General features: G+C 39.6%; 3 protein-coding genes and 1 long non-coding RNA gene across 4 annotated transcripts; 2 read left to right on the top strand and 2 right to left on the bottom strand.

Moving 5' to 3' along the window:
- Positions 1-212: 212 nt before the first annotated feature.
- Positions 213-2615, bottom strand: LOC107218988 (mitochondrial fission process protein 1). The gene is made up of 3 exons (XM_015657037.2): positions 2416-2615; positions 2093-2220; positions 213-1643 (listed from the first exon to the last, which is right to left on the bottom strand). Exons 1-3 carry the CDS (start codon positions 2471-2473, stop codon positions 1344-1346), a joined length of 486 nt encoding a protein of 161 aa, XP_015512523.1. The 5' UTR covers positions 2474-2615; the 3' UTR covers positions 213-1343.
- A 69-nt stretch (positions 2616-2684) lies between these two features.
- On the top strand, positions 2685-4345 carry LOC107218983 (N-acetylglucosaminyl-phosphatidylinositol de-N-acetylase). The gene is made up of 5 exons (XM_015657034.2): positions 2685-3341; positions 3422-3503; positions 3618-3814; positions 3918-4048; positions 4132-4345. The coding sequence occupies exons 1-5, from the start codon at positions 3035-3037 to the stop codon at positions 4270-4272; spliced, it is 858 nt and encodes a 285-aa protein (XP_015512520.1). The 5' UTR covers positions 2685-3034; the 3' UTR covers positions 4273-4345.
- Positions 4346-5113: 768 nt separating this feature from the next.
- LOC124293314 lies at positions 5114-6304 on the bottom strand. The gene is made up of 2 exons (XR_006903243.1): positions 5647-6304; positions 5114-5270 (listed from the first exon to the last, which is right to left on the bottom strand). It is a non-coding gene; the product is annotated as an uncharacterized LOC124293314 (long non-coding RNA).
- Positions 6305-6435: 131 nt separating this feature from the next.
- LOC107219010 (malate dehydrogenase, mitochondrial) lies at positions 6436-9254 on the top strand. The gene is made up of 5 exons (XM_015657065.2): positions 6436-6610; positions 7273-7488; positions 7697-7969; positions 8380-8709; positions 8827-9254. The coding sequence occupies exons 1-5, from the start codon at positions 6536-6538 to the stop codon at positions 8953-8955; spliced, it is 1023 nt and encodes a 340-aa protein (XP_015512551.1). The 5' UTR covers positions 6436-6535; the 3' UTR covers positions 8956-9254.
- The last annotated feature ends 17910 nt before the right edge of the window (positions 9255-27164 follow it).

Raw genomic sequence — 27164 nt, 5'->3', positions numbered from 1 at the left:
AACCATTTTCCTTAGATGGTATACACCTGCTCTGTAAAACGAACCGTATCGTTCCACTTTGCGCGTTACGAACGGTAGTTTTTCGTCCAATAGATGCGTCTGTGCTTTTCGGCATTCCCTTCTATTCGTATATGATATATAAATAAGAAATATCTACATGTATACACGGAAATTGAGTAAATAATTATGTAAAACAATAAGAAAACAAAATTTAATCGTGACAAATATTTTGATAAACCAAATATTATGAAGATTTGATTTCGTTGGATGACGGTCAGGGATGGAATGATGCACATTTAGCAATCAATTTTATTTTCTGTACGTCGTTTTGGCAGGCCTCGCCTGCCATCATCAGGTTTCTTTGATATAAATAATAACAAATTGTTACACGACTTACATTTACTCACTAACTGTCACGTTAAGAACATTGCACAGCTATAAGGTAATTATTTATCTCTATTGCATCTAAATACTTTTTAGTGTTTTCAAATTTCATATTGTACATAAATGCGAAGGTTTAATATTTTATCTTATTATTTAAAGTACTATGGAAGATGAATTATTTAACATTTACATAAATTGACATTCCCTAACGCTTGCAGTGCTTATTTCATGGTGTTCGAGAAGGAAGTGAATACCAACCTGACTATACTAACCAAACTGTTCTCTTAATAGTCAATTTAACAACAATATTTGAAAGTCAAGTACCTGTTTACATATTTGCTTGTGTACTAGCTTCAACCACTAACGGTCTTGACATACGGCGAACGTTGTCGGGTAGACTACTTATCTAGTTAAGGAGCATTTGTAACGTGAAGCTCATGAACAACCTAAGGAAGCGGGTAAGATATGATTGTAGCATATTATCCCGATATAAGAATCCTGAATCCTCATTTGCACAATTTTTCGTTGACGAATAAAAATTCGAAAACACATGACTTTGGAAGATTCTTTTTTGCCGAGTAAACTTTCAGAAACAAAAGACACGCGATTTATTTTCCTCGTTAGTCCGATAAGGTAGTTGTCAATTGTCGCTTGTTATATGGAAAATGACAGCTTATTGTACATAGGATGAACCACCAAGAAGGAAAATCAATTTTATAGTGAATATTTATTTGTTAGTAACAATCAATCTAATAAAACGTACAGGTATACATGATAACAATTATGAATTAACAATAAGGAAAACATTAAATATGCGTTTAATTCGATGAAAATGTTTATATCGCTTTATGTTACAAATAATTTACTGCTTGCGCGCAAAGCATTGTCTTTACTTTGATAGTTAATTTGTACTAAGGAGACTTGGAACAACTGTGGTGTTACTTGGAAATTAGTTGACATTAATCCGGTGCTATATTGGGACTGTGGCCAACCCATTTTCTGTAAGTCAGATTCATTCCATTTTCAACCAAAGCATCTATGGGATGAATAATAAACGGTATGGATATCAGACCGATCGCTACGCTAATCCACGGGCTTTGAAATTTTTTGCCACTAAACTTTTTCTGCGCAAATTGAACAGAGTAACAGATCCTGTTTATAGTAAACCCGGGAATCACCACAGAAGCAAACCCTTGCCATATCAAGCAATCAGATGCTGAAAGAGCCACTCGTTTAATTTTATGCGGGGATGGTTCTTGCTGAAATAAGAAAAAAACAATAATATTACAGTCAAAGTATCAAGATGACAGAAAGTTTAAAAAATTATTCTACAGAAACATGTATTTTCGATAAACTTTTCGACATTGTGATGTTCGAGCTCAGTTTTATCGGTCGCAAATATCGCTAGATAGCGGTAATTATTGGCTAAGTGATTGAGATGAGTGAATTTTTGTTTTTTCAATGTATGTACAGTAAAAATGTGACTTGGACAAATCTGTAGTGATCTTTCTGTATAAATAACGAACTTCCATTATTTTAAATGGTAGCCGATAGATGATAAATATTGTCACTGTTTCTCTTACCGACAGCCAGCAGAAAACGTAGGAAATATTTATACCTACCGTAGCTGAGGGGTATAGAATGCGTCCAAATCCCTGTGTAATTTATTTCAAAGATTTATGTTTTACATATTTTATCATTTATATACCTGATAGGCAACAACTGCCTTGCACGAAGAGTCAGCAATAACGTAGCCGATTGCTACAGCATAGCTAAATCGTACCAAATTTTTTGCGACGATACCTCTAAAAGCTTCACCGACCTCGTTAGCGTATCCTAGAAAAAGAGAAGGATGAACCACTTATTGACAAGTACAACTGTTCTTGTTGGATTAAATTGAAAATAAATCAATATGTATATGAACAAAAAATTTGTTAAAATAATCGGAATGCGTACTTTTCAGAAGAATTTATCAGTAGTACGGAGATAATTGATAATTAATCCGTTCTAAATCGAAAACTTATCATTTACCAAGGTATCTCACGTACGTGTCGCGAAATATGTCCACCTCCTTCATCTCTTTGGCCATTGCAACACCACCTCAAGTCCGCTCAAATTCAATCAGGTACAATTAAAATTTTCTTTTCCGAATCTGAATTAGAAAACTTACTATCTTTTAAATTGACGTCTGTCAAGTGTCGACAAATAGTGTACAGTCAGGTTTGGTTAACCAACACCACTGGCGTAGCAGCAAAACATCTGATTCTGGGGGATTTCACTAGATTTTATTCGCACGTTGGCAATGTAGAGAGAACCATAATACTAAAATAATGTAACCTATTTTTTCAAAATCTCTAGTTAAACCAAAAATCAATCGCACAAGTCATTTTGGAAGAGCTTGAATACGAATAAATCTGATAAGCATAGGGAATCGGGTTTGAACCCGATCCGACGTCATGGGGTCCGACCTTTCAAATCTTTCGGATCGTGATTGTACATGACATAACCTAACCTAAGCCTAACCTAATTATTTTGAATTCTAATCAAATTTTCAATAAGAATAAAAATTGTATTAGATATAAATCTCCATGTATCGTAAAGTATGACTATAATCAAAAATTTGTAAACTTCATTTTACCAAGCCCTTCTAATGGATGTGTCAATAGTGAGCTCGTTGACCAATTATTTTAACATGTTATTTGATGAAACAGTTTGGTACTTAAAAGAAGTAGCGTGGCAGCTAGTTATTGCCGGCGTTGCTTACTTTTGCGTTTGCATATTTTTGTATACACTGTTATTGAATGTCAGTCATAAGGCTTGGCAGTTGCCTGGACCACCTGCTAGAATATTGTTAGTTATTGCTCATCCGGACGACGAAGTCATGTTCTTTGGTCCAATGCTACATTGTATGATAGAACAGAAAAATTCCGAAGTTTATCTCCTGTGTTTAACCATAGGTACCCATGATACGTATTCTTGTCTTGTTTATTTTATTGTTGATACCACATCTTGATACAAATTTTTGTTGTCATTGCAGGAGGTGCTAAAAGAAGAAAAGAGGAACTCTGGGCTAGTGCTAAGACGCTAGGAATCCCAGAAGCTAATGTTACCATTTTGATGTAAGCTCAAAGCCACTTTTTACTGATCATCACGACACAGATTTAAGAAATTACCAAACTTTCATTTTAATATTTGAATCACAGTCTGCTAATAGTTCTCATTTGAATATCCAGGTCTACACAGTTACCTGATGATCCAAAAGTTCAATGGCCAGAGAATGTAGTAGGGGAGACGATTCTTCAACACGTTGAAAGTTACAGGATAAATGCGGTTATTACGTTTGATAAGCGAGGGGTCAGCGGGCATAAAAATCATACTTCAATTTTCTATGGAGTTGCCTCTCTATGCATGGAGAATAAATTGCCACCATGTAAGTGAGCAATTTATATTTTCTACGTATACATAAACTAACGATACTATAGAAGTCACTGTAAAGCTTCTATTAACTATTAAAGTTCCATACTATTTTCCAGATTGCAAGATGTACGTACTAGAATCTGTAAATATACTACGAAAATATACTCTGATGTTGGATTTACCAATCAGCCTGCTATTTGCATCTCATTGGTATCTACTCAGCTTTAAACAACGGAAAATCATACATGTAGGTTCTGAATTGATATCATTCAGCTTATAAATGTCTCGATATTCAATCTCCTGAATTAGTAATTGTTATGTCAAATACAGATGGCCATGATGGCTCACAAATCCCAATACGTTTGGTTTAGAAAACTGTATATCAGATTTTCTCGATATACACTGTTAAACACCCTTCAAGAAATCAGCACACTGGATTTGGAGCTGGATGTTGAGTTTGATGACGGATAAAGTTACTTGAAGAGAATAGAGTGGAAAGATAAATAACATGTTGTACATAGATAATAAAATTTGTTTAATATTAGGACGCTGTCGAGCGCATACCAATTTGCATCGATTATATTCGATTATCCTACGGAAAAATTCGTGCACAAAGTCTAAAATGCTAACGTTTTTCCGCCACCTACTAACAGTCAAGAAAAACGATGAAAGTTTGCGTTTTCTTACTATAACTTTTCACCTACAACCTTTTTTAACTCCTCAAGAGTTTTACAAAAACATACTTCCAAAATTTTTAGGCTCACAATTGATTAGAAGGACCCAATTCCGACTAATTGGACCCTTGGAAATTCGGAAAGTTCAACAAAATATCGTACGATCAACAGTTGCGGAAATATGATGAAACTTTTTGGTTTTTTGCTTTAATCTGAAGCGTTCATTGCGGCGAATTGGGACTATTATGTTAAGTTGCGTTTTATCGCAAATATACGTTAGTACAGTGTCTGCATAAGTGGATTCTAGCATTTTCCAATATCAGCGATAATTTCGTTAAAAGTATTCAGAAGAGTTGGACTTAGTTTTTTCTTTGAATCTACGATAAAATTTTATCAAATTTATAAGCAGTAACTTTACCACACTTTCACTTGTATTTTTTAATTCAGACCAATAACTGTTTCTTTCATTCAATAATCTACTATTTGATTTGCTACTGTTTATCACGTACGAAATCCGGAATTTCGTAGTGTTGTTTCCATCGGTTTCATGTGTATTAAGGGGGGAAACCGGTTTATGAGGTTGAAATTTTGCTGTTTTTCATTATTTTTTTTAACCAGAAAGGAATAATCACAAAATGTTTAAACTTGGAGGATATTTTATTTATGTTTTCAAGTACACTTTGAAATTTTTTCAAATGATTTCCGCCGGAAATAGTGGAGTTACCGCGTGCAGTCCATGGGCGATTGCCATCCGAGCATTTGGCTTGCGTACATCCCTGACGTCGCAATTTTTATCTGTAATCGTCAGGATTTTTTTTTTTCATTAAAAACATATTTTCTAAGAATATGAACCTAATTTTGATCAAACAAATTGAAAATTGCATGTTTTTGAGGTGTTTGAACACAATGTCATGTTTTTATACTATATTTTTTCATCTTTCTTGCATAAAAACATATATTTTTAATAACAATATAATCCCCGAATTAGGTTCATATCACGTGGAATTGAATAAAGAATATCTCCACCAAATTTCAGAACGATTGATCAATAACTTTTTGAGCTAGAATGTACGCAAGTCGAAGAAAAGTCGTTTCGAGAAAATCGCGTTTGAAATAAAATGTAGCGAAAACGAGAAATTCAAGGCAATAATTAATTATAAAAAATGCTCACCGGTTAATCAGCTATTCCAGCATCATATAGCAATCCCTCTTCTTGCTCATATGCGTCATTCTGTTATTCAATAGTACAGCGGTATTGAGGCAGGTAGCTGGAAAAGAAGGGTCTGGGCGACCGCTCCGTTATAATTACCGTGCGCTTCTTCACAGAACCGACGGGCGGTCACTTAAGTGCTCATTGCATTCGAACTAATGGGAATTTTGCTTTGAAATTTTGACCACATATTCTTGAATAGTTATACTAACGATTCATGCAATAAAAAAAAAAGACGATTTTTCGATCGGTCTAAACTGGGTTCCCCCCTTAAGTGTGCCTCTGACCAACGTTTACTACTATACTGTACGTCATAAACGCACCCAATGGTTTGACGACTTACGACCGTGTGCGAAGTAACCAAACCTTCATTGAAAGTTATTACTAAGGTTAGGTTTCAAAAAATAACTTTCAATTCATCCTGCGTTAGGGCAAAATATACCTACTCAAACCTACCTAAAGTATGAAGAATTTGTTTAACAAGTTAGCGGTGTAAATAAAATTACGATCTGTTTCTGCGAATGCGTCTCATTCGCAGCTGATTGCGTACGGATTTCATCATTGCGGATGGATGACAGTCGAGGATTATTATTCCATCCGCGTCCAGGTATTCGAATGGTGATGCCAATTTGGAGTGAAATTCTTCCTCTCTGGCAAAACGCGCTCGGCTGAGATGGTTCAAAAAACGCGGCCAGGCGTGGAGATGTCAGAGCTCACGCGCCGACGCCGACGTCGTGCTTCCGTAATGACTCCTCAAGGTTATCTCGTGTCATTGAAGGGTTGTCGGACCTTCTGCTGAATACTCCCGAATATTTTTTCATCAGTGACGGCCGCTCCTAAGTTCACCGAAATGTTTCCGAGGCTTATGAAACCCACAGCTGCACTTGTGCAACAAAGTACGAAGCAATTATCGACCGGATCCCAGGTAATTTGCGAACTTTTCCATTTCAACTTCTTTTCTGTTTCCTAGGTATTAAAATTTATGTAACCTTGTTACATCGGATTTTGCGTAGGTCACGTTTTTCCAGATGGTAGCCTTCTGGTCCGTGAAGAAAAATAAACCCACGTAATTTAGTTACTTTTCACTTGTTAATAGATCGGAAATATATCCGGTTTGCGTGGTTCAGTTTTGTCTGAATGAAAACGCCGTCGATGAAGCATGCCGTTCGATTTATCTTGTCTATAAAAGCTCTTGATTATGCAACAGCCGTCGTGAATTTTATGAAAAATTTTTCGAAAGTTTTGTTTTCTCCCACCTTTACTATTCGTGGCAGAATATGAATATATTCTATGCATACTTTACACAAAATCTGGGCCAAATATATTGATTTAATCGAACAAAAGGGTTATCATAATTTAACTAATGGTTAATTTTTCATTGAAAATCTTTATCACTTATAAAGCCGTGTGTTGTAATGAATTATTGCTGTTGCAAAAACAATTGTTTTTATAATTTTTTTCTCAAGCCAGGCCAGATCCTCCTTTTACAGTCAGAAACAATGAATCTGCTACATTGCATCACTCTTCTCAATATCACAGGGAATAGAACTTCGGAATGACTTAAATTTTCTATTACGTTCTTTTCAGCGCAATGCCAAGGTAGCAATAATGGGTGCCAGCGGAGGTATCGGACAACCGTTATCACTGCTGATGAAACAATCTCCCCTTGTCACCGAACTCTCTCTTTATGATATTGTAAATACTCCCGGAGTTGCTGCAGATCTATCTCACATCGAAACCCCTGCCAAGGTCAAGGCGTTCAACGGACCTGATCAATTGAAAGATTCTCTCAAAGGTGCCCAGGTGAGTTAACAATCCAGTTAAGATCTATTTAGACCTCATTTGTCTAGGAAAATTTACCATTCAGGTGAGTGCTTTACTTAGTATTTCATATAACATGAATTTATTCTTGATGGTAGCATTTTAATTTTTTACTAGCATCAGTACAGTCACAATCTGATGAAAAATTGATTGCAGTCTTACTACATAATTATGTGTTTGTTTGAACCAGGTCATCATTATCCCTGCTGGAGTTCCTCGCAAACCAGGCATGACACGTGATGATCTTTTCAACACAAATGCTTCAATCGTTCGGGATCTTGCTGCAGCAGCTGCAGAAGTTGCACCAAAGGCCTTTGTGGCCATCATTTCTAATCCTGTAAATAGTACTGTACCTATTGCTAGTGAGGTCTTCCAAAAGGCTGGAGTTTACGATCCCAACAGAATATTTGGGGTCACAACATTGGATATCGTTAGGGCCAACACTTTCATTGCCGAAGCTAAGGTGATTACAAAGATTTACATGATTAACTTTCATCATTTCAAAAACTATTTCTGAACAGCTCCATAAAACCTCAAATGATTTGTTCGAAGCTAAAGAGAAACAGCCAGTAAGAAAGGATACATGTAATTCACATTAGACAGCCAAATTCTACAAATATTTTACTTCGTTAAAGATAATATTAGTCATGCAAAAATTAAAAACCATTTAAATCATCAGATTAGATTAGATTAGATTAGCTTACATCACCAGTTACTCGTGTCGATATTTCAGGTGCATCAAGAAATATAATAATACTCTTCTCCATCTAAGAGTATGGCTTATTGTTAGTTTTCTAGCATAGCATAAGTATTTTATGCATAAAAAATTTCGCTCGAGTTTTGAGTATTTTCTTTTTTGCTTGTGTTTCGTAGGGCTTGGATCCATTGAAGACTCAGGTTCCTGTGATCGGAGGTCATAGCGGAATTACAATTATTCCACTAATTTCTCAAGCCAAGCCACAAGTTTCTTTCCCAGATGATCAGCTGAAAGCTTTGACTGAGAGGATCCAGGAAGCAGGAACAGAGGTTGTCAAGGCTAAGGCAGGAACAGGTTCTGCAACTTTATCCATGGCCTATGCAGGAGCCCGTTTTGGAATAGCTCTAATCAAAGCCCTTAACGGAGAACAGAATATCGTTGAATGTTCATACGTCAGGTCCAATGTTACCGAAGCCAAGTACTTCTCTACACCGATTCTCTTGGGCGTAAGTATGATAAAATTGTTTTGTTCAGTAAGAACGTGGTGCTAAAGATAGATTATCTAGCAGTATTTGACCTGTGAACTAGATATATAAAGCACTATCATTAATTTTATTTTACAGAAAAATGGCGTTGAGAAGAACTTAGGTCTTGGAAAATTAAGCAGTTTTGAATCTAAACTCCTAGAAGCTGCCATCCCAGAATTGAAGAAAAATATTCAGAAGGGTGAAGATTTCGTAAACAAGAAGTGAATCCACTGATGTATATCATTAAAAGATCTTCGAAACAGAAATCAATTATTGCAATAGATAAGAGTCATTTTGACGCCTTTCTCTCCGACAGCTTGTGCGTACCCCCGGCTCAAAGAATGTCATCACAGCATTTAATATAGGAAATGTATGATATACACAATTTTAAATTAAAGAAAACACTTCCAAAACTATAACCAACTATGCTATAACTACATACCATGACTAGATTACTGGTTATTTTCTTCATGAAAATGTACAAAATGATTGGCTAGTTGAATCAAAATTATTTCATCAATGAATCAAGAGTATTTATTTCATGAACTGAATTGCTCATTGTAGAAGCTATGAAAGAAAGAAAAAGAAATTATTAATTACAACTGCTCGAAATTTAATGGAGCTTTCCGTAACCGAAAATGAACGAGATAAACTAAGCGGCGCCCTCTGCGTGGCGCAACTGAAGACGGTAAACGGTTGGTACGTAAACAGGACAAGAACAAATGTATCATGTGTACCCAGATGGATTATGCAGTGTCTGACATTATTCTGATTGTGAAATGATCGAATAATCAATTCAACTATTTTTCAAAATCGACCAAATTCCGACTTGATTCGTATTGATTGCGGCACTATATATAACTGTCAAAATTTTCAGACAGAATCCAAAGCATTTGCCCTGCTTTTTCTTTGATCTTGAGACGAAAAACTTATTGTCTTTGGAAGGATTCAAATAGCCCTTTTTAGACCAATTGAACCCTAAGCATAGCAAAAAAGATATTACAAAGATCGTAGCACCAACAGTTCATCAAATACGTAGAAAATAGGATAAGATCAACTCATTCATTGATTTATTTCAATACAGGTTACATCAAACAGTAACAGTATATAATATTATACTTATTGTTTTCTGCAGAGTATAAATTGGCTTGTTGGAATATGCAATTAAAGCATATTTGTGAGAGGTGAAATAGATCTTGTAGAGAATATTGATGAAAATATGTATCTTCAGTCAGCAATTGATATCGATTTTGGAAATACATACATGTATTGATCCCATGACAGTCTGATGAAATAGTTTCAATTTTATTGCAAATATTCCAAAAGTTATTTCCAAAATAACGTATTTGCATATCTTAACTTCTAGCAGCTAAGTGTTTCGAAATCTTTCAAAATGTTGAATATCATTAGTTTGAATCGCGGTTAGAGTAATATTTAGAATGCAGGTTTCTGATGTTTCTCAAATTTTTTGCATAGTTCTGCAAAAGAAAACATGTTTCTAACATATCGATGGTAATAGCCAACGTTGATGAGTTTTCTCAAAGATAAGCAATAGATCATTCGACAGAAAAGACTTTCGGGAGATTTTGCAATCAATGACGTACTTTTTTTTGACATGTATATCAAATTCCAAAGCCACGTGTTGGTACTTTTTGGGTTGACACGGTTTTCACTTGACAATAATAAATATGTATCATGAGCACTTGAGATGAATGTTTTTGAAAAAATTTTGACGTGTGACAAAGAATATTATGGTTTGTCACAAAGTGTTCTGCATCTTTTCTTCATTCTTGGAGCCAAGATTTTGTGGTCTCAGATTCGATTTGAATGAGCCTTTCCTGACTAATTGGACCCCCAGCAACTCAGAAAACGCAGAAAGAGCAGCGTAGGACCAACAGCAGGAAAATGACGACGGAAAGAGCACCAGTCAAAAAATGTGGAAATCACAGGTTCTTATTTTTTGGCTCTAACTTTTCATCCGCTGCTCGCAGCGTTTTCGGACTGCGCCCAATCGAATTCTCTTGCAAAATTACGTCGGAAAAGTGCACGAAAGAATTCATTCCAGCACTTTTCAAAATCGCGAAAATTTTTGCCAAAAACACAAAGGGGTTAGCCTTACTTTTTTTTTGGGCAAAAAACTTTTGGTCTCAAATTCGATTTGGATGACTCTCACTTGACTAATTGGAGCCCCAGCAACTCAGAAAACGCAGAAAAAGCAGCGTAGGACCAACAGCAGGAAAATGACGACGGAAAGAGCACCAGTCAAAAAATGTGGAAATCTCAGGTTCTCATTTTTTGGCTCTAACTTTTGATCCGCTGCTCGCAGCGTATTCGGACTGCGCCCAATCGATTTCTCTCGCGAAATTACGTCAAGAAAGTACACGAAAGAATTTATTTCAGCACTTTTCAAAATCGCGAAAATATTTGCCAAAAACACAAAGGGGTTAGCCTTACTTTTTTTTTGGGCAAAAAACTTTTGGTCTCAAATTCGATTTGGATGACTCTCACTTGACTAATTGGACCCCCAGCAACTCAGAAAACGCAGAAAAAGCAGCGTAGGACCAACAGCAGAGAAATTACGGCGGAGAGAGCACCATTTAAAAAATGTGGAAATCACAGGTTCTGGTTTTTTGGCTCTAACTTTTGATCCGCTGCTCGCAGCGTATTCGGACTGCGCCCAATCGATTTCTCTCGCAAAATTACGTCGGAAAAGTGCACGAAAGAATTCATTTCAGCACTTTTCAAGATCGCGAAAATTTTCGCCAGAAACACAAAGGGGTTAGCCTTACTTTTTTTTTGGGCAAAAAACTTTTGGTCTCAAATTCGATTTGGATGACTCTCACTTGACTAATTGGACCCCCAGCAACTCAGAAAACGCAGAAAAAGCAGCGTAGGACCAACAGCAGAGAAATGACGGCGGAGAGAGCACCAGTCAAAAAATGTGGAAATCACAGGTTCTCGTTTTTTGGCTCTAACTTTTCATCCGCTGCTCGCAGCGTTTTCGGACTGCGCCCTATCGAATTCTCTTGCAAAATTACGTCGGTAAAGTGCGCGAAAAAATTCATTCCAGCACTTTTCAAAATCGCGAAAATTTTCGCCAAAAACACAAAGGGGTTAGCCTTACTTTTTTTTTGGGCAAAAAACTTTTGGTCTCAGATTCGATTTAAATGACCCTTATCTGACCAATTGGACCCTCAGGAACTCAGGAATCGCAGCGAAAAGAGCGTAGGACAAACAGGAGAGAAATGGCGAGCAAAAAAGCACCTGCTGAAAAATGTCGAAAATTTGGGTTCTGGTTTTTCAACTGTAACTTTTGATGCGTTGATCGCAGCGTATTGGGACTGCGCCCAATCGATTTTTCTCGCAAATTCACGTCGGAATAGTGCTCCAAAGCTTTGATTCCAGCACTTTTCAAAATCGCGAAAATTTTCGCCAAAAACACAAAGGGGGTACTTTTTTTTTGGGCAAAAAACTTTTGGTCTCAGATTCGATTTAAATGACCCTTATCTGACCAATTGGACCCTCAGGAACTCAGGAATCGCAGCGAAAAGAGCGTAGGACAAACAGGAGAGAAATGGCGAGCAAAAAAGCACCTGCTGAAATAAGTCGAAAACACAGGTCTCGTTTTTTGGCCGTAACTTTCGATGGGTTGATCGCATCGTATTGGGACTGCGCCCAATCGATTTTTCTCGCAAATTTACGTCGAAATAGTGCTCCAAAGCTTTGATTTCAGCACTTTTCAAAATCGCGAAAATTTTCGCCAAAAACACAAAGGGGTTAGCCTTACTTTTTTTTTGGGCAAAAAACTTTTGGTCTCAGATTCGATTTAAATGACCCTTATCTGACCAATTGGACCCTCAGGAACTCAGGAATCGCAGCGAAAAGAGCGTAGGACAAACAGGAGAGAAATGGCGAGCAAAAAAGCACCTGCTGAAATAAGTCGAAAACACAGGTCTCGTTTTTTGGCCGTAACTTTCGATGGGTTGATCGCAGCGTATTGGGACTGCGCCCAATCGATTTTTCTCGCAAATTCACGTCGGAATAGTGCTCCAAAGCTTTGATTCCAGCACTTTTCAAAATCGCGAAAATTTTCGTCAAAAACACAAAGGGGTTAGCCTTACTTTTTTTTTGGGCAAAAAACTTTTGGTCTCAGATTCGATTCAAATGACCCTCATCTGACCAATTGGACCCTCAGGAACTCAGGAATCGCAGCGAAAAGAGCGTAGGACAAACAGGAGAGAAATGGCGAGCAAAAAAGCACCTGCTGAAAAATGTCGAAAATTTAGGTTCTGGTTTTTCAACTGTAACTTTTGATGCGTCGATCGCAGCGTATTGGGACTGCGCCCAATCGATTTTTCTCGCAAATTCACGTCGGAATAGTGCTCCAAAGCTTTGATTCCAGCACTTTTCAAAATCGCGAAAATTTTCGCCAAAAACACAAAGGGGTTAGCCTTACTTTTTTTTTGGGCAAAAAACTTTTGGTCTCAGATTCGATTTAAATGACCCTTATCTGAGCAATTGGACCCTCAGGAACTCAGGAATCGCAGCGAAAAGAGCGTAGGACAAACAGGAGAGAAATGGCGAGCAAAAAAGCACCTGCTGAAATAAGTCGAAAACACAGGTCTCGTTTTTTGGCCGTAACTTTCGATGGGTTGATCGCATCGTATTGGGACTGCGCCCAATCGATTTTTCTCGCAAATTTACGTCGAAATAGTGCTCCAAAGCTTTGATTTCAGCACTTTTCAAAATCGCGAAAATTTTCGCCAAAAACACAAAGGGGTTAGCCTTACTTTTTTTTTGGGCAAAAAACTTTTGGTCTCAGATTCGATTTAAATGACCCTTATCTGACCAATTGGACCCTCAGGAACTCAGGAATCGCAGCGAAAAGAGCGTAGGACAAACAGGAGAGAAATGGCGAGCAAAAAAGCACCTGCTGAAAAATGTCGAAAATTCGGGTTCTGGTTTTTCAACTGTAACTATTGATGCGTTGATCGCAGCGTATTGGGACTGCGCCCAATCGATTTTTCTCGCAAATTTACGTCGAAATAGTGCTCCAAAGCTTTGATTTCAGCACTTTTCAAAATCGCGAAAATTTTCGCCAAAAACACAAAGGGGTTAGCCTTACTTTTTTTTTGGGCAAAAAACTTTTGGTCTCAGATTCGATTTAAATGACCCTTATCTGACCAATTGGACCCTCAGGAACTCAGGAATCGCAGCGAAAAGAGCGTAGGACAAACAGGAGAGAAATGGCGAGCAAAAAAGCACCTGCTGAAAAATGTCGAAAATTTGGGTTCTGGTTTTTCAACTGTAACTTTTGATGCGTTGATCGCAGCGTATTGGGACTGCGCCCAATCGATTTTTCTCGCAAATTCACGTCGGAATAGTGCTCCAAAGCTTTGATTCCAGCACTTTTCAAAATCGCGAAAATTTTCGCCAAAAACACAAAGGGGTTAGCCTTACTTTTTTTTTGGGCAAAAAACTTTTGGTCTCAGATTCGATTTAAATGACCCTTATCTGACCAATTGGACCCTCAGGAACTCAGGAATCGCAGCGAAAAGAGCGTAGGACAAACAGGAGAGAAATGGCGAGCAAAAAAGCACCTGCTGAAAAATGTCGAAAATTTGGGTTCTGGTTTTTCAACTGTAACTTTTGATGCGTTGATCGCAGCGTATTGGGACTGCGCCCAATCGATTTTTCTCGCAAATTTACGTCAGAATAGTGCTCCAAAGCTTTGATTCCAGCACTTTTCAAAATCGCGAAAATTTTCGCCAAAAACACAAAGGGGTTAGCCTTACTTTTTTTTTGGGCAAAAAACTTTTGGTCTCAGATTCGATTTAAATGACCCTTATCTGACCAATTGGACCCTCAGGAACTCAGGAATCGCAGCGAAAAGAGCGTAGGACAAACAGGAGAGAAATGGCGAGCAAAAAAGCACCTGCTGAAAAATGTCGAAAATTTGGGTTCTGGTTTTTCAACTGTAACTTTTGATGCGTTGATCGCAGCGTATTGGGACTGCGCCCAATCGATTTTTCTCGCAAATTTACGTCAGAATAGTGCTCCAAAGCTTTGATTCCAGCACTTTTCAAAATCGCGAAAATTTTCGCCAAAAACACAAAGGGGTTAGCCTTACTTTTTTTTTGGGCAAAAAACTTTTGGTCTCAGATTCGATTTAAATGACCCTTATCTGACCAATTGGACCCTCAGGAACTCAGGAATCGCAGCGAAAAGAGCGTAGGACAAACAGGAGAGAAATGGCGAGCAAAAAAGCACCTGCTGAAAAATGTCGAAAATTTAGGTTCTGGTTTTTCAACTGTAACTTTTGATGCGTCGATCGCAGCGTATTGGGACTGCGCCCAATCGATTTTTCTCGCAAATTTACGTCGGAATAGTGCTCCAAAGCTTTGATTTCAGCACTTTTCAAAATCGCGAAAATTTTCGCCAAAAACACAAAGGGGTTAGCCTTACTTTTTTTTTGGGCAAAAAACTTTTGGTCTCAGATTCGATTTAAATGACCCTTATCTGAGCAATTGGACCCTCAGGAACTCAGGAATCGCAGCGAAAAGAGCGTAGGACAAACAGGAGAGAAATGGCGAGCAAAAAAGCACCTGCTGAAATAAGTCGAAAACACAGGTCTCGTTTTTTGGCCGTAACTTTCGATGGGTTGATCGCATCGTATTGGGACTGCGCCCAATCGATTTTTCTCGCAAATTTACGTCGAAATAGTGCTCCAAAGCTTTGATTTCAGCACTTTTCAAAATCGCGAAAATTTTCGCCAAAAACACAAAGGGGTTAGCCTTACTTTTTTTTTGGGCAAAAAACTTTTGGTCTCAGATTCGATTTAAATGACCCTTATCTGACCAATTGGACCCTCAGGAACTCAGGAATCGCAGCGAAAAGAGCGTAGGACAAACAGGAGAGAAATGGCGAGCAAAAAAGCACCTGCTGAAAAATGTCGAAAATTCGGGTTCTGGTTTTTCAACTGTAACTATTGATGCGTTGATCGCAGCGTATTGGGACTGCGCCCAATCGATTTTTCTCGCAAATTTACGTCGAAATAGTGCTCCAAAGCTTTGATTTCAGCACTTTTCAAAATCGCGAAAATTTTCGCCAAAAACACAAAGGGGTTAGCCTTACTTTTTTTTTGGGCAAAAAACTTTTGGTCTCAGATTCGATTTAAATGACCCTTATCTGACCAATTGGACCCTCAGGAACTCAGGAATCGCAGCGAAAAGAGCGTAGGACAAACAGGAGAGAAATGGCGAGCAAAAAAGCACCTGCTGAAAAATGTCGAAAATTCGGGTTCTGGTTTTTCAACTGTAACTATTGATGCGTTGATCGCAGCGTATTGGGACTGCGCCCAATCGATTTTTCTCGCAAATTCACGTCGGAATAGTGCTCCAAAGCTTTGATTCCAGCACTTTTCAAAATCGCGAAAATTTTCGCCAAAAACACAAAGGGGTTAGCCTTACTTTTTTTTTGGGCAAAAAACTTTTGGTCTCAGATTCGATTTAAATGACCCTTATCTGAGCAATTGGACCCTCAGGAACTCAGGAATCGCAGCGAAAAGAGCGTAGGACAAACAGGAGAGAAATGGCGAGCAAAAAAGCACCTGCTGAAAAATGTCGAAAATTTGGGTTCTGGTTTTTCAACTGTAACTTTTGATGCGTTGATCGCAGCGTATTGGGACTGCGCCCAATCGATTTTTCTCGCAAATTCACGTCGGAATAGTGCTCCAAAGCTTTGATTCCAGCACTTTTCAAAATCGCGAAAATTTTCGCCAAAAACACAAAGGGGTTAGCCTTACTTTTTTTTTGGGCAAAAAACTTTTGGTCTCAGATTCGATTTAAATGACCCTTATCTGACCAATTGGACCCTCAGGAACTCAGGAATCGCAGCGAAAAGAGCGTAGGACAAACAGGAGAGAAATGGCGAGCAAAAAAGCACCTGCTGAAATAAGTCGAAAACACAGGTCTCGTTTTTTGGCCGTAACTTTCGATGGGTTGATCGCAGCGTATTGGGACTGCGCCCAATCGATTTTTCTCGCAAATTCACGTCGGAATAGTGCTCCAAAGCTTTGATTCCAGCACTTTTCAAAATCGCGAAAATTTTCGTCAAAAACACAAAGGGGTTAGCCTTACTTTTTTTTTGGGCAAAAAACTTTTGGTCTCAGATTCGATTCAAATGACCCTCATCTGACCAATTGGACCCTCAGGAACTCAGGAATCGCAGCGAAAAGAGCGTAGGACAAACAGGAGAGAAATGGCGAGCAAAAAAGCACCTGCTGAAAAATGTCGAAAATTTAGGTTCTGGTTTTTCAACTGTAACTTTTGATGCGTCGATCGCAGCGTATTGGGACTGCGCCCAATCGATTTTTCTCGCAAATTTACGTCGGAATAGTGCTCCAAAGCTTTGATTTCAGCACTTTTCAAAATCGCGAAAATTTTCGCCAAAAACACAAAGGGGTTAGCCTTACTTTTTTTTTGGGCAAAAAACTTTTGGTCTCAGATTCGATTTAAATGACCCTTATCTGAGCAATTGGACCCTCAGGAACTCAGGAATCGCAGCGAAAAGAGCGTAGGACAAACAGGAGAGAAATGGCGAGCAAAAAAGCACCTGCTGAAATAAGTCGAAAACACAGGTCTCGTTTTTTGGCCGTAACTTTCGATGGGTTGATCGCATCGTATTGGGACTGCGCCCAATCGATTTTTCTCGCAAATTTACGTCGAAATAGTGCTCCAAAGCTTTGATTTCAGCACTTTTCAAAATCGCGAAAATTTTCGCCAAAAACACAAAGGGGTTAGCCTTACTTTTTTTTTGGGCAAAAAACTTTTGGTCTCAGATTCGATTTAAATGACCCTTATCTGACCAATTGGACCCTCAGGAACTCAGGAATCGCAGCGAAAAGAGCGTAGGACAAACAGGAGAGAAATGGCGAGCAAAAAAGCACCTGCTGAAAAATGTCGAAAATTCGGGTTCTGGTTTTTCAACTGTAACTATTGATGCGTTGATCGCAGCGTATTGGGACTGCGCCCAATCGATTTTTCTCGCAAATTCACGTCGGAATAGTGCTCCAAAGCTTTGATTCCAGCACTTTTCAAAATCGCGAAAATTTTCGCCAAAAACACAAAGGGGTTAGCCTTACTTTTTTTTTGGGCAAAAAACTTTTGGTCTCAGATTCGATTTAAATGACCCTTATCTGACCAATTGGACCCTCAGGAACTCAGGAATCGCAGCGAAAAGAGCGTAGGACAAACAGGAGAGAAATGGCGAGCAAAAAAGCACCTGCTGAAATAAGTCGAAAACACAGGTCTCGTTTTTTGGCCGTAACTTTCGATGGGTTGATCGCAGCGTATTGGGACTGCGCCCAATCGATTTTTCTCGCAAATTCACGTCGGAATAGTGCTCCAAAGCTTTGATTCCAGCACTTTTCAAAATCGCGAAAATTTTCGTCAAAAACACAAAGGGGTTAGCCTTACTTTTTTTTTGGGCAAAAAACTTTTGGTCTCAGATTCGATTTAAATGACCCTTATCTGAGCAATTGGACCCTCAGGAACTCAGGAATCGCAGCGAAAAGAGCGTAGGACAAACAGGAGAGAAATGGCGAGCAAAAAAGCACCTGCTGAAATAAGTCGAAAACACAGGTCTCGTTTTTTGGCCGTAACTTTCGATGGGTTGATCGCATCGTATTGGGACTGCGCCCAATCGATTTTTCTCGCAAATTTACGTCGAAATAGTGCTCCAAAGCTTTGATTTCAGCACTTTTCAAAATCGCGAAAATTTTCGCCAAAAACACAAAGGGGTTAGCCTTACTTTTTTTTTGGGCAAAAAACTTTTGGTCTCAGATTCGATTTAAATGACCCTTATCTGACCAATTGGACCCTCAGGAACTCAGGAATCGCAGCGAAAAGAGCGTAGGACAAACAGGAGAGAAATGGCGAGCAAAAAAGCACCTGCTGAAAAATGTCGAAAATTCGGGTTCTGGTTTTTCAACTGTAACTATTGATGCGTTGATCGCAGCGTATTGGGACTGCGCCCAATCGATTTTTCTCGCAAATTTACGTCGAAATAGTGCTCCAAAGCTTTGATTTCAGCACTTTTCAAAATCGCGAAAATTTTCGCCAAAAACACAAAGGGGTTAGCCTTACTTTTTTTTTGGGCAAAAAACTTTTGGTCTCAGATTCGATTTAAATGACCCTTATCTGACCAATTGGACCCTCAGGAACTCAGGAATCGCAGCGAAAAGAGCGTAGGACAAACAGGAGAGAAATGGCGAGCAAAAAAGCACCTGCTGAAAAATGTCGAAAATTCGGGTTCTGGTTTTTCAACTGTAACTATTGATGCGTTGATCGCAGCGTATTGGGACTGCGCCCAATCGATTTTTCTCGCAAATTCACGTCGGAATAGTGCTCCAAAGCTTTGATTCCAGCACTTTTCAAAATCGCGAAAATTTTCGCCAAAAACACAAAGGGGTTAGCCTTACTTTTTTTTTGGGCAAAAAACTTTTGGTCTCAGATTCGATTTAAATGACCCTTATCTGACCAATTGGACCCTCAGGAACTCAGGAATCGCAGCGAAAAGAGCGTAGGACAAACAGGAGAGAAATGGCGAGCAAAAAAGCACCTGCTGAAAAATGTCGAAAATTTGGGTTCTGGTTTTTCAACTGTAACTTTTGATGCGTTGATCGCAGCGTATTGGGACTGCGCCCAATCGATTTTTCTCGCAAATTCACGTCGGAATAGTGCTCCAAAGCTTTGATTCCAGCACTTTTCAAAATCGCGAAAATTTTCGCCAAAAACACAAAGGGGTTAGCCTTACTTTTTTTTTGGGCAAAAAACTTTTGGTCTCAGATTCGATTTAAATGACCCTTATCTGAGCAATTGGACCCTCAGGAACTCAGGAATCGCAGCGAAAAGAGCGTAGGACAAACAGGAGAGAAATGGCGAGCAAAAAAGCACCTGCTGAAAAATGTCGAAAATTTGGGTTCTGGTTTTTCAACTGTAACTTTTGATGCGTTGATCGCAGCGTATTGGGACTGCGCCCAATCGATTTTTCTCGCAAATTCACGTCGGAATAGTGCTCCAAAGCTTTGATTCCAGCACTTTTCAAAATCGCGAAAATTTTCGCCAAAAACACAAAGGGGTTAGCCTTACTTTTTTTTTGGGCAAAAAACTTTTGGTCTCAGATTCGATTTAAATGACCCTTATCTGACCAATTGGACCCTCAGGAACTCAGGAATCGCAGCGAAAAGAGCGTAGGACAAACAGGAGAGAAATGGCGAGCAAAAAAGCACCTGCTGAAATAAGTCGAAAACACAGGTCTCGTTTTTTGGCCGTAACTTTCGATGGGTTGATCGCAGCGTATTGGGACTGCGCCCAATCGATTTTTCTCGCAAATTCACGTCGGAATAGTGCTCCAAAGCTTTGATTCCAGCACTTTTCAAAATCGCGAAAATTTTCGTCAAAAACACAAAGGGGTTAGCCTTACTTTTTTTTTGGGCAAAAAACTTTTGGTCTCAGATTCGATTCAAATGACCCTCATCTGACCAATTGGACCCTCAGGAACTCAGGAATCGCAGCGAAAAGAGCGTAGGACAAACAGGAGAGAAATGGCGAGCAAAAAAGCACCTGCTGAAAAATGTCGAAAATTTAGGTTCTGGTTTTTCAACTGTAACTTTTGATGCGTCGATCGCAGCGTATTGGGACTGCGCCCAATCGATTTTTCTCGCAAATTTACGTCGGAATAGTGCTCCAAAGCTTTGATTTCAGCACTTTTCAAAATCGCGAAAATTTTCGCCAAAAACACAAAGGGGTTAGCCTTACTTTTTTTTTGGGCAAAAAACTTTTGGTCTCAGATTCGATTTAAATGACCCTTATCTGAGCAATTGGACCCTCAGGAACTCAGGAATCGCAGCGAAAAGAGCGTAGGACAAACAGGAGAGAAATGGCGAGCAAAAAAGCACCTGCTGAAATAAGTCGAAAACACAGGTCTCGTTTTTTGGCCGTAACTTTCGATGGGTTGATCGCATCGTATTGGGACTGCGCCCAATCGATTTTTCTCGCAAATTTACGTCGAAATAGTGCTCCAAAGCTTTGATTTCAGCACTTTTCAAAATCGCGAAAATTTTCGCCAAAAACACAAAGGGGTTAGCCTTACTTTTTTTTTGGGCAAAAAACTTTTGGTCTCAGATTCGATTTAAATGACCCTTATCTGACCAATTGGACCCTCAGGAACTCAGGAATCGCAGCGAAAAGAGCGTAGGACAAACAGGAGAGAAATGGCGAGCAAAAAAGCACCTGCTGAAAAATGTCGAAAATTCGGGTTCTGGTTTTTCAACTGTAACTATTGATGCGTTGATCGCAGCGTATTGGGACTGCGCCCAATCGATTTTTCTCGCAAATTCACGTCGGAATAGTGCTCCAAAGCTTTGATTCCAGCACTTTTCAAAATCGCGAAAATTTTCGCCAAAAACACAAAGGGGTTAGCCTTACTTTTTTTTTGGGCAAAAAACTTTTGGTCTCAGATTCGATTTAAATGACCCTTATCTGACCAATTGGACCCTCAGGAACTCAGGAATCGCAGCGAAAAGAGCGTAGGACAAACAGGAGAGAAATGGCGAGCAAAAAAGCACCTGCTGAAATAAGTCGAAAACACAGGTCTCGTTTTTTGGCCGTAACTTTCGATGGGTTGATCGCAGCGTATTGGGACTGCGCCCAATCGATTTTTCTCGCAAATTCACGTCGGAATAGTGCTCCAAAGCTTTGATTCCAGCACTTTTCAAAATCGCGAAAATTTTCGTCAAAAACACAAAGGGGTTAGCCTTACTTTTTTTTTGGGCAAAAAACTTTTGGTCTCAGATTCGATTTAAATGACCCTTATCTGAGCAATTGGACCCTCAGGAACTCAGGAATCGCAGCGAAAAGAGCGTAGGACAAACAGGAGAGAAATGGCGAGCAAAAAAGCACCTGCTGAAATAAGTCGAAAACACAGGTCTCGTTTTTTGGCCGTAACTTTCGATGGGTTGATCGCATCGTATTGGGACTGCGCCCAATCGATTTTTCTCGCAAATTTACGTCGAAATAGTGCTCCAAAGCTTTGATTTCAGCACTTTTCAAAATCGCGAAAATTTTCGCCAAAAACACAAAGGGGTTAGCCTTACTTTTTTTTTGGGCAAAAAACTTTTGGTCTCAGATTCGATTTAAATGACCCTTATCTGACCAATTGGACCCTCAGGAACTCAGGAATCGCAGCGAAAAGAGCGTAGGACAAACAGGAGAGAAATGGCGAGCAAAAAAGCACCTGCTGAAAAATGTCGAAAATTCGGGTTCTGGTTTTTCAACTGTAACTATTGATGCGTTGATCGCAGCGTATTGGGACTGCGCCCAATCGATTTTTCTCGCAAATTTACGTCGAAATAGTGCTCCAAAGCTTTGATTTCAGCACTTTTCAAAATCGCGAAAATTTTCGCCAAAAACACAAAGGGGTTAGCCTTACTTTTTTTTTGGGCAAAAAACTTTTGGTCTCAGATTCGATTTAAATGACCCTTATCTGACCAATTGGACCCTCAGGAACTCAGGAATCGCAGCGAAAAGAGCGTAGGACAAACAGGAGAGAAATGGCGAGCAAAAAAGCACCTGCTGAAAAATGTCGAAAATTCGGGTTCTGGTTTTTCAACTGTAACTATTGATGCGTTGATCGCAGCGTATTGGGACTGCGCCCAATCGATTTTTCTCGCAAATTCACGTCGGAATAGTGCTCCAAAGCTTTGATTCCAGCACTTTTCAAAATCGCGAAAATTTTCGCCAAAAACACAAAGGGGTTAGCCTTACTTTTTTTTTGGGCAAAAAACTTTTGGTCTCAGATTCGATTTAAATGACCCTTATCTGACCAATTGGACCCTCAGGAACTCAGGAATCGCAGCGAAAAGAGCGTAGGACAAACAGGAGAGAAATGGCGAGCAAAAAAGCACCTGCTGAAAAATGTCGAAAATTTGGGTTCTGGTTTTTCAACTGTAACTTTTGATGCGTTGATCGCAGCGTATTGGGACTGCGCCCAATCGATTTTTCTCGCAAATTCACGTCGGAATAGTGCTCCAAAGCTTTGATTCCAGCACTTTTCAAAATCGCGAAAATTTTCGCCAAAAACACAAAGGGGTTAGCCTTACTTTTTTTTTGGGCAAAAAACTTTTGGTCTCAGATTCGATTTAAATGACCCTTATCTGACCAATTGGACCCTCAGGAACTCAGGAATCGCAGCGAAAAGAGCGTAGGACAAACAGGAGAGAAATGGCGAGCAAAAAAGCACCTGCTGAAATAAGTCGAAAACACAGGTCTCGTTTTTTGGCCGTAACTTTCGATGGGTTGATCGCAGCGTATTGGGACTGCGCCCAATCGATTTTTCTCGCAAATTCACGTCGGAATAGTGCTCCAAAGCTTTGATTCCAGCACTTTTCAAAATCGCGAAAATTTTCGTCAAAAACACAAAGGGGTTAGCCTTACTTTTTTTTTGGGCAAAAAACTTTTGGTCTCAGATTCGATTTAAATGACCCTTATCTGACCAATTGGACCCTCAGGAACTCAGGAATCGCAGCGAAAAGAGCGTAGGACAAACAGGAGAGAAATGGCGAGCAAAAAAGCACCTGCTGAAAAATGTCGAAAATTCGGGTTCTGGTTTTTCAACTGTAACTATTGATGCGTTGATCGCAGCGTATTGGGACTGCGCCCAATCGATTTTTCTCGCAAATTCACGTCGGAATAGTGCTCCAAAGCTTTGATTCCAGCACTTTTCAAAATCGCGAAAATTTTCGCCAAAAACACAAAGGGGTTAGCCTTACTTTTTTTTTGGGCAAAAAACTTTTGGTCTCAGATTCGATTTAAATGACCCTTATCTGACCAATTGGACCCTCAGGAACTCAGGAATCGCAGCGAAAAGAGCGTAGGACAAACAGGAGAGAAATGGCGAGCAAAAAAGCACCTGCTGAAAAATGTCGAAAATTTGGGTTCTGGTTTTTCAACTGTAACTTTTGATGCGTTGATCGCAGCGTATTGGGACTGCGCCCAATCGATTTTTCTCGCAAATTCACGTCGGAATAGTGCTCCAAAGCTTTGATTCCAGCACTTTTCAAAATCGCGAAAATTTTCGCCAAAAACACAAAGGGGTTAGCCTTACTTTTTTTTTGGGCAAAAAACTTTTGGTCTCAGATTCGATTTAAATGACCCTTATCTGACCAATTGGACCCTCAGGAACTCAGGAATCGCAGCGAAAAGAGCGTAGGACAAACAGGAGAGAAATGGCGAGCAAAAAAGCACCTGCTGAAATAAGTCGAAAACACAGGTCTCGTTTTTTGGCCGTAACTTTCGATGGGTTGATCGCAGCGTATTGGGACTGCGCCCAATCGATTTTTCTCGCAAATTCACGTCGGAATAGTGCTCCAAAGCTTTGATTCCAGCACTTTTCAAAATCGCGAAAATTTTCGTCAAAAACACAAAGGGGTTAGCCTTACTTTTTTTTTGGGCAAAAAACTTTTGGTCTCAGATTCGATTTAAATGACCCTTATCTGACCAATTGGACCCTCAGGAACTCAGGAATCGCAGCGAAAAGAGCGTAGGACAAACAGGAGAGAAATGGCGAGCAAAAAAGCACCTGCTGAAAAATGTCGAAAATTTAGGTTCTGGTTTTTCAACTGTAACTTTTGATGCGTCGATCGCAGCGTATTGGGACTGCGCCCAATCGATTTTTCTCGCAAATTTACGTCGGAATAGTGCTCCAAAGCTTTGATTTCAGCACTTTTCAAAATCGCGAAAATTTTCGCCAAAAACACAAAGGGGTTAGCCTTACTTTTTTTTTGGGCAAAAAACTTTTGGTCTCAGATTCGATTTAAATGACCCTTATCTGAGCAATTGGACCCTCAGGAACTCAGGAATCGCAGCGAAAAGAGCGTAGGACAAACAGGAGAGAAATGGCGAGCAAAAAAGCACCTGCTGAAATAAGTCGAAAACACAGGTCTCGTTTTTTGGCCGTAACTTTCGATGGGTTGATCGCATCGTATTGGGACTGCGCCCAATCGATTTTTCTCGCAAATTTACGTCGAAATAGTGCTCCAAAGCTTTGATTTCAGCACTTTTCAAAATCGCGAAAATTTTCGCCAAAAACACAAAGGGGTTAGCCTTACTTTTTTTTTGGGCAAAAAACTTTTGGTCTCAGATTCGATTTAAATGACCCTTATCTGACCAATTGGACCCTCAGGAACTCAGGAATCGCAGCGAAAAGAGCGTAGGACAAACAGGAGAGAAATGGCGAGCAAAAAAGCACCTGCTGAAAAATGTCGAAAATTCGGGTTCTGGTTTTTCAACTGTAACTATTGATGCGTTGATCGCAGCGTATTGGGACTGCGCCCAATCGATTTTTCTCGCAAATTTACGTCGAAATAGTGCTCCAAAGCTTTGATTTCAGCACTTTTCAAAATCGCGAAAATTTTCGCCAAAAACACAAAGGGGTTAGCCTTACTTTTTTTTTGGGCAAAAAACTTTTGGTCTCAGATTCGATTTAAATGACCCTTATCTGACCAATTGGACCCTCAGGAACTCAGGAATCGCAGCGAAAAGAGCGTAGGACAAACAGGAGAGAAATGGCGAGCAAAAAAGCACCTGCTGAAAAATGTCGAAAATTCGGGTTCTGGTTTTTCAACTGTAACTATTGATGCGTTGATCGCAGCGTATTGGGACTGCGCCCAATCGATTTTTCTCGCAAATTCACGTCGGAATAGTGCTCCAAAGCTTTGATTCCAGCACTTTTCAAAATCGCGAAAATTTTCGCCAAAAACACAAAGGGGTTAGCCTTACTTTTTTTTTGGGCAAAAAACTTTTGGTCTCAGATTCGATTTAAATGACCCTTATCTGAGCAATTGGACCCTCAGGAACTCAGGAATCGCAGCGAAAAGAGCGTAGGACAAACAGGAGAGAAATGGCGAGCAAAAAAGCACCTGCTGAAAAATGTCGAAAATTTGGGTTCTGGTTTTTCAACTGTAACTTTTGATGCGTTGATCGCAGCGTATTGGGACTGCGCCCAATCGATTTTTCTCGCAAATTCACGTCGGAATAGTGCTCCAAAGCTTTGATTCCAGCACTTTTCAAAATCGCGAAAATTTTCGCCAAAAACACAAAGGGGTTAGCCTTACTTTTTTTTTGGGCAAAAAACTTTTGGTCTCAGATTCGATTTAAATGACCCTTATCTGACCAATTGGACCCTCAGGAACTCAGGAATCGCAGCGAAAAGAGCGTAGGACAAACAGGAGAGAAATGGCGAGCAAAAAAGCACCTGCTGAAATAAGTCGAAAACACAGGTCTCGTTTTTTGGCCGTAACTTTCGATGGGTTGATCGCAGCGTATTGGGACTGCGCCCAATCGATTTTTCTCGCAAATTCACGTCGGAATAGTGCTCCAAAGCTTTGATTCCAGCACTTTTCAAAATCGCGAAAATTTTCGTCAAAAACACAAAGGGGTTAGCCTTACTTTTTTTTTGGGCAAAAAACTTTTGGTCTCAGATTCGATTCAAATGACCCTCATCTGACCAATTGGACCCTCAGGAACTCAGGAATCGCAGCGAAAAGAGCGTAGGACAAACAGGAGAGAAATGGCGAGCAAAAAAGCACCTGCTGAAAAATGTCGAAAATTTAGGTTCTGGTTTTTCAACTGTAACTTTTGATGCGTCGATCGCAGCGTATTGGGACTGCGCCCAATCGATTTTTCTCGCAAATTTACGTCGGAATAGTGCTCCAAAGCTTTGATTTCAGCACTTTTCAAAATCGCGAAAATTTTCGCCAAAAACACAAAGGGGTTAGCCTTACTTTTTTTTTGGGCAAAAAACTTTTGGTCTCAGATTCGATTTAAATGACCCTTATCTGAGCAATTGGACCCTCAGGAACTCAGGAATCGCAGCGAAAAGAGCGTAGGACAAACAGGAGAGAAATGGCGAGCAAAAAAGCACCTGCTGAAATAAGTCGAAAACACAGGTCTCGTTTTTTGGCCGTAACTTTCGATGGGTTGATCGCATCGTATTGGGACTGCGCCCAATCGATTTTTCTCGCAAATTTACGTCGAAATAGTGCTCCAAAGCTTTGATTTCAGCACTTTTCAAAATCGCGAAAATTTTCGCCAAAAACACAAAGGGGTTAGCCTTACTTTTTTTTTGGGCAAAAAACTTTTGGTCTCAGATTCGATTTAAATGACCCTTATCTGACCAATTGGACCCTCAGGAACTCAGGAATCGCAGCGAAAAGAGCGTAGGACAAACAGGAGAGAAATGGCGAGCAAAAAAGCACCTGCTGAAAAATGTCGAAAATTCGGGTTCTGGTTTTTCAACTGTAACTATTGATGCGTTGATCGCAGCGTATTGGGACTGCGCCCAATCGATTTTTCTCGCAAATTCACGTCGGAATA

The sequence above is a fragment of the Neodiprion lecontei genome, chromosome 3 (genome assembly GCF_021901455.1).
Source record: "Neodiprion lecontei isolate iyNeoLeco1 chromosome 3, iyNeoLeco1.1, whole genome shotgun sequence".
Lineage (NCBI taxonomy): Eukaryota > Metazoa > Arthropoda > Insecta > Hymenoptera > Diprionidae > Neodiprion > Neodiprion lecontei.
The sequence above is the reverse complement of the archived record's forward strand: the minus strand, read 5'-3'. Positions and strand labels throughout refer to the sequence as shown.

Excerpts from the sequence above, each read along its gene's own strand:
- LOC107218988 (XM_015657037.2), bottom strand. The coding sequence starts at position 2,473 with ATGGCCAAAGAGATGAAGGAGGTGGACATATTTCGCGACACGTACGTG. Across the intron at positions 2,221-2,415 it reads CACGTACGTGAGATACCTTG|GATACGCTAACGAGGTCGGT; the intron begins GTAAATGATAAG and ends CTCTTTTTCTAG. Across the intron at positions 1,644-2,092 it reads AGGCAGTTGTTGCCTATCAG|CAAGAACCATCCCCGCATAA; the intron begins GTATATAAATGA and ends TTCTTATTTCAG.
- LOC107218983 (XM_015657034.2), top strand. The coding sequence starts at position 3,035 with ATGGATGTGTCAATAGTGAGCTCGTTGACCAATTATTTTAACATGTTA. Across the intron at positions 3,342-3,421 it reads TCTCCTGTGTTTAACCATAG|GAGGTGCTAAAAGAAGAAAA; the intron begins GTACCCATGATA and ends TTGTCATTGCAG. Across the intron at positions 3,815-3,917 it reads GGAGAATAAATTGCCACCAT|ATTGCAAGATGTACGTACTA; the intron begins GTAAGTGAGCAA and ends ACTATTTTCCAG.
- LOC107219010 (XM_015657065.2), top strand. The coding sequence starts at position 6,536 with ATGTTTCCGAGGCTTATGAAACCCACAGCTGCACTTGTGCAACAAAGT. Across the intron at positions 6,611-7,272 it reads AATTATCGACCGGATCCCAG|CGCAATGCCAAGGTAGCAAT; the intron begins GTAATTTGCGAA and ends CGTTCTTTTCAG. Across the intron at positions 7,489-7,696 it reads ATTCTCTCAAAGGTGCCCAG|GTCATCATTATCCCTGCTGG; the intron begins GTGAGTTAACAA and ends TGTTTGAACCAG.